Source organism: Ambystoma mexicanum, chromosome 3p (genome assembly GCF_040938575.1).
Source record: "Ambystoma mexicanum isolate Mex_15411 chromosome 3p, UKY_AmexF1_1, whole genome shotgun sequence".
NCBI classification, from domain to species: domain Eukaryota; kingdom Metazoa; phylum Chordata; class Amphibia; order Caudata; family Ambystomatidae; genus Ambystoma; species Ambystoma mexicanum.
Genome location: NC_090925.1, coordinates 645,408,975 through 645,420,341, shown reverse-complemented (window position 1 = coordinate 645,420,341; position 11,367 = coordinate 645,408,975). Strand labels below are relative to the sequence as shown.

Here is an 11,367-nt window from a genome sequence, read left to right as displayed (position 1 = left end):
ATGCTGCTGGTGTTTCCTCGGCCGCCTGCAGGCGGGCGGTGTTAAACCCACCAGGTCAGACCTGGCGGGAACATCAACTCGCGCCTGCAGGAGTCTGGATCAGGCGGTCCGAAACAACGGTGGCGGCGGGTTTACCGCCACCGTTATTTCCGGACCGCCTGAGTTATAATGAGGCCCATTGATTACAAAATACTGATCGTGAGCAGATGTTTTATTTCACCCACGCATTTAAAGACATTTCAGGTTGGCTTTTAGGCTACCATCACAAGATCTTTTCCAGACCTAGCAACACCCCTGAGAATACAGAATGATTGGAGATAAAAACATGCATCCTTTCCCCAGGACAACTAAAGATAAAACTTGAAAATGGCCAGTGTGAAACACATATATATGCAAACTGTGTAACCAGAAAACCTGGGCACACACAGCTAACCTTCCCTGTTTCACCAATCTATGTGATCCTGGACAGATCATCCTTCAGTAATGGATCCTATTTTCTTTGTCTGTCAAATGCCTCACCCAAATTAGCTTTAATCTGCAGTGCTGCTGGGTGGATCTATATGGTAATAACTTTATAGTGAACATTGCATGTTGCATTGCGCCTTAGCTTGATCATTGCTCATAGCACCATCACTTCTGAGCCATGGTACTTTCCTAACAAATAAGTTAAATTAGGTGATACGGTGTCTGGTTAGCGAGTGAGCTTTCTTGGCCGTGACTATGCAACAAGTATGCCAACCCACTATAATCTCAGCGCCCTGCATTAGCCTAGGGACATTGTTCGGGTCTCCATTTGCTGCGTAGTTAGTGAGTGCTGTGGTGGATTAGAAGAAACCCGTCTTAAGCATAGACCTTACCCATTTTGGGATATGTAGAAAGAGACAAATTCACCATTTACCCACCATAATGTGAAATGACACATTAACCAACATGTTCAGCTTGGGGGAAATCCCAGGTCAAGTGTTATATTTGTGTGACATGATGCTGGCTTCTTTTATAGTACCTGGTTAGGTCATGTTAGGTCAGGCTATATTATGTGATGTTTCACTGTCCTTTCACATTTCTGTCTCCTGTTAAAGCTCCTGGAAACTGCCATTACGTGGCTGTTAGCACTCCCCCAAACAGCAACAAAAACCACAGGTGCGGCACATCCCTGTTTTGACCCAAGATTCATATTCAACAGCCCAGTTCAGAAGGATATTTAGACGGGATTGTGCAGACTAATTCCCAGAAGAGCCCAGCCTCAGTTTAAGAGGAATCCTGCCTCGCAGAGCGCTACAGCCATCCCATTAAAGGTCCCAGCAGGCCTCAAGAACTTCCAGAAAGCCTGGTCTAGGGATTTGCACCTAGAGGAGCCTCATTTCAGAACCCAACCTCATATAATGCCTGCATATAAAAGTTCCCATAGTGCCTTTCAGTGTTCTTGTCTATAAAACCGACCTGTCTGTGGCTGTTGGGTGATGTAGGGTAGTATGTATAAAAGTTCTGCTCTCCTGTTTCATTGGGCATGGTTTCAACTTGTCCAGTTTCATGATGACACCCTGACTCTGTGGAAGGCATAACAGCCTGACCATTGCTGAGTTAAAGGGGCAGTTCACTCAAAAATGTTAATGTTTACATTGATGGTCCATATTCAAAAATATATATAACAAATATTTTTAAAGAAAGTTCCTATGTAACATTTTAAGGAAATGAAGCTCAAAGTCAGAAATTTTAAGCACTAGGAGGCATCCATTTAGGGAAATGAATGAGCCTCTGTTCCTTAAGTTAAGCTCTGCTCTCGTGGTAATAATAAAGGAAACGTCCCCTACTGGAAGCGTTTGCTTATTACAGCCGGAGATCAGAGAATGCTGTCAGCCCATGCACTGTGCTCCAGGTGAGTGTTTTTTTTCTTTTGACCACTTTCCCGGGCTCCTCCAGCCCAGGGGAGCCCAGGAGACTTAAAGCAATAGTCCTGGCAATCATAATAACATCCCCACAGGCCGTGATAGGCATGCAGCGAGGTAATTATAATTGCCATGCCTTTCGCTTTAAGTCTCCCGGTCTCCCCCAGGCCATTTCGGGGGAGCCCGGATACATAAAATGAAAGTGGCTGCAATTATGAATACTACACCGGATGCCAACAGAGTACTCATAATTGCTCTACCTTTCGTTTTCAGTTTTCCATGCTCGGCCGGCGAAGTATTTATAATTGCTGTGTCTTTCATTTTACGTTTGGTGTGCTTCACTGGTCTTGAGGAACACAGAAAACGTAAAATGAAAGTCAAGGCAATTACTGTGGCGGCCTCCTCGCTTCATGTTAAGCTCTGTTCTCTGGCAGCAGTAAGCAAAAGATTCAAGTATGGGGCTTTTGCTTCATTAGTGCTGCAAGAGCAAAGCTTAACATAAACAGAGGAGGCTGCTGCTTTTCCAAAATGGAAGCCCCCATTTAAAAACTTTGAGCCTAATTTCCCCAAAATTTTACATAGAATCTTTCTTTAAAAATATTTGTTTATATATATTTTTGTTTATGGCCCATCTTATTAAACAATACAATTTTGAGTGAACAACCCCTTTAAAGCGGAACATTTTTTTAAAAAATTTATTTTACAGAGTTGTGAAGATGGCTAAGTCACATTTCTGATAGACCACCCCTTACAGATGCTGTCATTAATAGAATTTCCAAGTGTCCTCGCTGTCCGGATCACTATTTCTGAACGCGAAAGATCACACCGTGCTCCTCAGTTCTATGAGGTCGACTGTGGAAGAAAGCGCTGTACAAGCAGCAAAGCATGTTATAGCCTTATGGCAATAGCCAAGCATAGTAGCATACCAAAACATATAATAACAAAAAGTTTCCAGACTGCCAGTGCTTAGAGAAAGACAGGAATCTGGCCCTTTTCTCTCGACCTACCCTGTCTGTTGAACATATACCTCGACCTTATAAAACAGTCTAAAGAGCACAGCCTGCATGGAGGAGAGATCGGGCTATACTTGTTTTCCATATATAGCTATGCATTGCAATAGACAGATAGCCTTCTCCAAAGAAAGGCACCACCCTGCCTCACTGTGAACTAACTAAATACCAGCACAGCAACTCATGGAACAGACTCTTAATAATAGCCTTTTTAACATCAAGGTTGAATGTTTTTTTATTTTTTATTTTACCTTACTCCTTAGACCACTCTGTTCCTTGGCCTTCTGTTTCCAACAACATTCGCATGTATTCACAGTCTATCCTTGACTATGCCACTCTTAGATCAGGTTTGGAAATCACAGAATTAACATTCTGGAGCTTGACCTGGGGGTCAAACTGGGGTATTGGGATGCCTGGGCAAATGCCCCGCAACGCCTCCAGGATTGCCCGAGCACATTCTTGAGCCTCTGATGAATCCATCATTGCATTATGTACCGACTTACATTTCTCCAAATATGCCTTGGAAACACAGCCAGCGTGGCACAACACTTTATGGCATATCCGCCTCCACTCCTCTGCAGAACAATGGTCCACATTACAGGACGGATGTGAATCCATGCTATCGCAAAACATCCTTCCCCTGCTGCATCCCTCACGCCCCGTGTTTGTAGCACCCATTTCCCACCTCCCCATCCTCTGATATTCCCCTCACTCATTTCCGTTGTTCCATCAGGCTAAACAAGGTCTGGATATCCTTCAGGGTGCACCGTATGCTACCCCACAGATAAGCTTAGGGGCTCTGAAACTACTTGGTGCATAACATAACAAGTCTAGTGTGCCATGCAGATCTGCCTTGGGAATGTATCCATCCATAGCGAGTGCTGTAGGGCCTGGAGCTGGCTCTCACTCACTTCCATCTTTTGCTGGCACTGAACAAAAAGTCCTTCCTGTATGCAGAGCTCACACGTTTCCTAGTTCACTGAGTGAGAATGCCTACCAGTCCCTTTTCCCTTTAAATTCTGGGACTTGTAGTTTTGCATTTTCCATTTGTAATTTGGGACTACAAATCCCAGAACCACAAGATAAAATTGGACTGCGTGGCTTTCTCACTGGGAACCTTGAAAGCTCTCTGTATATTTTAAATACTGGTTTGTCAGGTGTGTGTTGATTTGCTGAGCTAAGTTATTTTGAAGATGTGGGTTGTTTTCATATCTAGGCTTGCTTGGGGCTGGGTCTGGTCATTTCAGGTATAGCAAGTAATGTTATGCACCAGTCCCTAGAAATAGAGATAATGAATTTCCCCAACGTAGGCAACTTGCCAAATAAACAATAGGTCAAAAAAGGCAATGGCACACATTTATCAAATGTTTTTAAAACATTTTCTTCACAAATTATATTAGAAGGAGCGGTCAAACACATCTTCAATAATGTAAAAGACATGTTTGGCAAAATCATGGTGTGCCGTTCTTTATACAGAACCCTCCAAACATTAGGCTTCATTGAGTTTGCTGAATGTTTGTCACAGTATAAAACCGAAGTCAAATGTTGCCAGGTAGCAGCACAGGTCTGCTCCATTCTCCAAGTTTGGAAGTAGACCATCTGCTCACAATTTGTTTGCACCATGTTCCCTTCAGCGCAAAACTACACAAAAGAACTCAGTGGTAAAAAAAAAAAGCTATGCTCTAGGATTTAAATTAATTTTTAATCTAACGAAAGCCAGGTCAGAACCTCTAGAACCTCATTAGGAGGTTTGTAGTGAAACGGCCAGAAATCCTATGTCGGGTAATTACTGCATAACGTAAGCATGCAGTAACACAGCAAGGGTCTGTGTGAGTCCGAGTAATGTGAATACCTCAGTTATTAGCAATTTTGGACCTCGCTAGGACTCCATGGGGAAATGCCACACAACTGCTTGTTGGATTATTACATATGATGATATCACAACCAGTACTGCTTTTTTGTGTAGGAAAATTCCTCCACGCAAAGCTAGATGGTGTGCAAGAGTTTCAAGTCTGAAACTCGGAATTTTGAAGCGCGATTAAAATGGTGGCATTAAAACAATTCAAGATGTTCAACCACTACCGCCACGGTCATAATTAGACATCCACCTACTTTCAGTGAGCAATATCTTCTTCATGCAGGTTTAATACAAATAATGTAGCACTTCTCCAATTTGAGCTTCCTAAAATTCCCCACGGGCCCAAATACAGTTCAATAGAGCCCAAATAATTCCCTTTCTCGTGTTCAATTAACCTATCACGATTTTCTATATGGAATGTTGTGGGCTGGTATGGCGTTGGGCCTCATTATCAGTTTGCCAGTCTCAAATGGGAATGGGGAGCATTTTTTTTCCGGTTCCCGCGAAAGGGCAATTACTGGGTTTGGCGGGGCCGTAATGACCTGGTATTTGCCCATTTGTGGGTGCCGGAAAAAAAAATGATACTGGTGGCAGCCATGCCTGTTATGCCGGTACGGCTACCGCCGGTATTAAATGACCCCAATGTCTTCCTTACTATTGTCCTGTCTGTACTAGCTGCCCATTTCTAGAGCTTGGTTAGGACCCCCGAATCCTCTGTGTTAAACAGGCTGGTGTTGGAAGAAGAGGCAGTGCTGATAAGTTGAGTCTCTCTCTGCTTCTCCTTGTACATTGTCTCTGCATACAGGACCGCGTCATGAATGCTGTGAAAGACCAATTGATGTGGGCCATGGCCCGTTCTACACTGGGCGAGGTAACCACCCTCTCGAAGTGAACACCTCACATCAGGGTTGCAGTTTGCAAGAAGAACATGCACACCAATCTCCTCATAGTCATGATGGGTCTCCTTCAACATCGAAAGACCAACTGTGTCTATGAACTGCATGGCCCCACAGTCAATGATTAGGGAATGCATGGCAATATTTGGGGTGGGATGCAGAGTTGGGTTCTGGGATGTTCTGGATCGTCTCGCAAAATTAAACCTTGAAAGGAAACCAAAGTCAGTGGAACCAGAAGCTGCTTCTTGAGCTATCCTGGTGGACTTTCTGTGCAGAGCTGCCACCAGGACAGGGTTCACTTTGGTCTTCTTATGCAGCATGCTCTTGAAATAGCTCTTGTTGGCGTAGTAGAGGGAGGTCTCAAATCGGAAAATGTTAACATTGGGTATGTCGCTGAGCTCTTTGTAAGTGGATTGGTCCTCGTAGATCTCTGTACCACCTACTTTGGCAAGGAGGGTGACTCGTGGCCTCTGGGTGCGGAAGACCACACAGAGTATTGAGAAACAAACCGCCACCAAGAGACCGATCTGGACGGTGATGAGGAAAGATGACAGCATGCTGACCCACCAAATGACAGTGTCGATCTTGCTGAGGTGCCACATGTTGGGAATTTCCGAAAATTTCCGTAATGCTCCTCTGAGATTGGTGATGATGATTACACCTAGGATGCAGATGGGCAAGGAGTAGAAGAGTGGTGCAATGACCAGCAGCACCAGCAAAAGCACCAAAGAGGAAATGGCACCAGAGGCTTGGGTCTTTGCTCCAGTGGAATCCCTCAGAATTGTTTTGGCAATTGCAGCACAGGATGTAAATGAGTGTAAGAAAGAAATAACAAAGTTGCAAATGCCAACGGCCAACATCTCCTGGCTGGCCCTGACAGGGTACCCATGCTTTGTCCCAAAGATCTCGGCGAGTGAGATGGTCAAGGCAAAGCTGATGACTGCTATTGGGAATGCATCAGCTGCTAAGCTGGGAATGAGGCTGACGTCTGGTGGCCTGGGTGACAGGAAACCTGTGGGGATTGTCCCGCAGATGGAAGATTTGTAAGTCACCTTGAAGTTAAAGTAATGGGAAACCAGAGTGGCTACGATAAGCACCACAAACTCCACTGGGATGGGGACCTTTATCTTGTTCTTGAACCAGTCATTGATCTCCTTGACGGGGATGATGATGACCATGGCAACAATACTGGTAATAAGATCACAGATGTTAGTCTTTTCAATATAGGTAAAGATGTCGATCCAGGTGAGTACCAAGGCACCAGCACCATTCCGGCTCGGAAGACTCAGGCCAAAGAGATATTTCACCTGGGATGTGAGGATTGTTAGGGAGGAGCCTGTCACAAATCCGCTCAGAAGTGGCTCAGACAGGTAAACAGATATGAAATCCAGCTTGAAAATCCAAAAAGTAATCTAGAAAATAAAATATTGTTATTGTTAATTCTCACATAATTGTGATATAAAGCTGGAATAACAAATAATTCAGAGGGATGTGAATAATAAAGTATATTTGTAAGTGTATCCAGGTTAATTCCTGCTAAGTAGAATTATACATTTTGGGACTACATTGTGGTGATCAGTCAGCTCTATGTTTAGAGGATCTAGTGGCCAGTTACTTGAAATATGTGCCTGGATCTATATGTTTTACTGGATGGTGCACCCATGCAGCATGTTATCTTAAGGGGCTTTATATGTCTGCATGTATCCAGAGTAGTGATTGTAATGTTGCCGTAAGCCACATGAGACATTGGGACTCATTAAAAGTATGGCGGTGTGGTAAACAATGGCAGTAACAGAGCAGTAAATTCATTACTGATGCATTAACGCCCGCCCGTACTACAATTTTAGTGGTGAAGTGGAGGATTTACCCCCAGCAAAAAGCTGCAGGTAAATCTGCCACTTTACTACCAAAAATAGGTAAAATATTGCAGACTTACTGCTAGCGGTAATTCCACCAAAATCCCCATGAAGTCCTATGGACTCCAATAAATGGATGCTAATACTGCCTACTACCACTTGTTATCCAGCTGTAAATATGACTGGCCAAGTGGCGGTAGAAGTCATTCTGTTTGGCAGTATTCTGGTAAATGTACCACCGGAATACCGTCAAACTTGTAATGAGGCCCATTGTGTGTTCTGTTTCCTTTCAGGTTACAAAGCAAGCAACTTTGCATTGGGCTAGTAAGTTTCATTGCTTCCTTTGCTGTGAGTAAAACCCTACTATTTCCATAGCTTGTGTTCAAAATATATTCCATTTCACTTTTGACTCATGTTGTTGCAAGATTAGACTTCAATAGTACATACCGAAGAAGAGAATTAGCAAAAATATATACACATACACACTTGAAGATCTATAGAAAATTAAACTTCTGACATTAGAAAACGATGATGCTGCTCCCAGTACCACATGCTTGATCAATGAATCAGACACAGAACACGCAGCAAGTATGGAGAATTGTCTGGGAAGTAAGTCTCGCTTTATCCCGACTTTATCTAATCAAAATGTAATTGACTTGTCCTTCAACTCAGTGACACTGGATATTAGGAAATGGCATTACAAATGTACCAAGAAATGACCTTTTACGAAATGTAATGTATCAAAAGATGCAAATGAGGTCATTACATGCATACGCACAGATAGAAATATAATGAACCTGCTGACAAAGGAGGTAATGTTGTTTTGAAATGAAAAGACTATATTGGGGGGTATTACAAGTTTGACGGTGCAGGAAAAAAGTGGAGGTAATTCTGTTACTTCAATTTTTCTAGCACCTCCAAACGTAATTACCACAGGCTGATATATCTAATGGGAATTCCGCCAATTTGTTTATGTTTGTTTATACATTTTCAATGTGCTCCCGGTACCCTCGGGCTTAAGGGCGCAACCAGAAAAAAAGACAGGACAAAAGACACAACATTTCATAGGACTACAGGTACTGATGTGATAGCCGCGAGTATTAAGCTATACGCAGAAGAGTCCAACAGAATATTAACGTCTTCAGTAGATTCAATACTTCTAATATCTGGGGGCAGAGCATTCCAGGCTGCCGGGGCTGTAAAATTAAATGCTCCATTACGAGTTTTAGCTAACTTACATTAGGGAATATTTAGGAAGTTTGTGTTATTTGATCTTCTGGATCTAATATTTTGTCTTTTTAAATGGCTTCCGTTAAATAAATTGGCATTTGGCCTTTAAGGAATTTATGAGTGATAAGTATCATCCTAAAGCACACTCTTGCCTGCACAGGCAACCAATGAAGACTCCGTCTTGCATCTGATGTCTGGTCCCTGTGACCAATCCTTTCACCGCTCTCGCCGCCCCATTCTGATTGACCTGGAGTAGATGGCGGTCAGCTTACGCGATGCCTAAAAGGAGGCTGCAACAGTTGTCCAATTTAGAGCCAATAATGGCTCTGGCTAGGGTTTCTGCATTCTCCTCAGAGATGAGTGGGTGAAGATGCTGTAGCAGGTTAATGACCTATGATGAGGATGAGACAAGGCTGTTAACCTTCATGCTCATATTCTTTTCAAGAAAGATGCCTAGGGTCTTTATGTTCACCTTAACCTCTGTTATACAATTATCTATACTAAAATTATTGTATAATGGGCCAAGCTTAGCCAGCATGTTGTCAGTGCCGACAATCAGAAGCTCCATTTTTGAGCAGTTCAAGGCCATAACATTCATGACCATCCATCTCTGAATGGCTTTATATACCTTATTGGTGTTTATTTCATCTTCCTTATGTGATTCTGAAATGGAGATGACATATTGTGTGTCATCTGCATAGTCAAGAAGAAAATCCTTCTTGATCAGACATGTGCAAAAAAGGAATTATATAAATATTTTAAAAACAAGGGGATACACACAATCCTTGTGGGACTCTGAATAGCAGGGGTATAGGTTTGGCTTCTGCAGACTCGCTAATATACTCTGTCTTCTATTACAAATATATTAAGCCATTGGGTGGCTTGGGCTGAAAAGTGGGCATAATCCTGGTGGACAAGATGGCATGGTCCACCAGGTTAAATGCCGCCAAGAGATCTAAAATCGTCAATAGGGCTTTTTGTCCTCCATTCATTATTTGAAGCAGCTTAGATTTTCAAGAGACCAGAGCAGTCTCGGTCCCATGGCCCTACTGAAAACCTGACTGAAATTTGTGAAGAATCTGGGAATTATTGAGGTTCTATGAGATCTGATTGTATGCAATTCTGTCCAATATCTTTAACAAAAAAGGAGTGTTGGTAATCGGTCTGTAATTGGTAGAGGTCAGGGGCAAAGATTGGGCTTTTTCAATAGCGCAGTGATAAAGGCATTTTTGATATTGTTTGGTACACGGTTCTGCTCGAATTTCGTGATGCCCATTATAAGTGAAGGGGAACGTTCATTAATAATCGCTGCTGAACAGGGGCCACCCTGGAAGCTGGTGTTTTTAAGTTGGGCAATTATTTTTTTATAATTCTACCTCTGAAATGGGTGAGAAATTAAAGATCTGAGGCTTATTGTCATTAATGGGTGACAAAGAGAGAGAAACTTCTGAGTTCTTTATGTTCACCGGGCTACACGCTGGTTTCATTGTTTGAGTCCCTTCAGCCCAATCCCCTTCTTGTGATCTTTAACAGCGGCCTCATGGGTTGGGGTTGTCAGTACCATGATCAGCCATGGTATTTGGTATAATGTCTCGTTGTGCTATCTCCTGGAGGAAAGGTGGTGGATCTACCTCCAGCTTTATGCTGGAGGAAAATTCTTCACTTTTCCTCCACTAGGTAATTCCGGCAGTGGTTCTTCTGCCAAAAATCCCCAATGCAGTCCTTTGCACTCCAGAAAATGAAATGGGGATTTACACTGCCCATCATCACTTGTAACCCTGTGGTAAATCAAGGGAACCAAGTAGTTCTGACAGTAATGAGGCCCTATATGCTGTTAAAATGAAATGGTCCAACAATAACAGAGAACACTGGAGGTTTTTCTATGAAGAAGATGAAGAAGACGTATATAATATTTTGAAATTGGGTCCACCTTAGAGTGCTTCAAGGAAAATGTGTCTTCTGGCACTTAGAGATCTTAATTATGTGTGTGATGCAGGGTGTTGTATATTTCTGACAACAGACAACTTTGCAGCAGTGGCACGTGTGGATAACTATATAAAGCATGGGCAACTCTATCTAGGATGCCAGTTGTAAAATTATTGTAAGCATTTGTAGGGGTTCTATAGTGAATAACTAGATCAGCCTTTTATTGCTTTGATATACTTCCAGAATTCGTTCGAAAAAGGGTTTCTATATGTCAGTAAGTAGAGTTAGAATGTGAGGACATGCAAAGTGGAATTGTAATGTATGATGTGTAGTTTTAATGCTTCTCATAATGTGTGTTTCTCCCTTTTCCAGCTATGGAACGCCTATGGAACAAGATACGAAAACCAAAAAGACTGATCCCTGCTATCCTACACTTCAGGTAAGAGCTGAAGACCCTACTCTTCAAAGAACATCTTGCCAATCATTGATTGCTTGACTCAAACCTTTCTCCCTCTCTTGTGTCCCCCCATTCTCTCGCCAACCCACCCCAGCTCTTCTGTTACTGCTACACCAGACTTGTAACCCCTGAGTGCAATCCCTTTGTACAGTGCTCCATTGCATCCCAGCTAGGTGTGTGGTTTATAAATCTCATACAAGCAAATATACATAAATGTATTTGATGTAATGAAGTGGTTGTTTTTATTG

At 42.7% G+C, this 11,367-nt stretch overlaps 1 protein-coding gene across 1 annotated transcript in view; it reads right to left on the bottom strand.

Annotated features, from left to right (window-relative positions):
- Positions 1–3,193: 3,193 nt before the first annotated feature.
- LOC138579936 (sulfate transporter-like) overlaps positions 3,194–11,367 on the bottom strand; it is a 35,854-nt gene continuing 27,680 nt past the window's right edge. Inside the window, exon 2 of the mRNA XM_069650156.1 lies at positions 3,194–7,062. Coding sequence (XP_069506257.1) covers positions 5,440–7,062 — 1,623 coding nt within the window. The 3' untranslated portion in view covers positions 3,194–5,439. The remainder of the gene's footprint in view (positions 7,063–11,367) is intronic.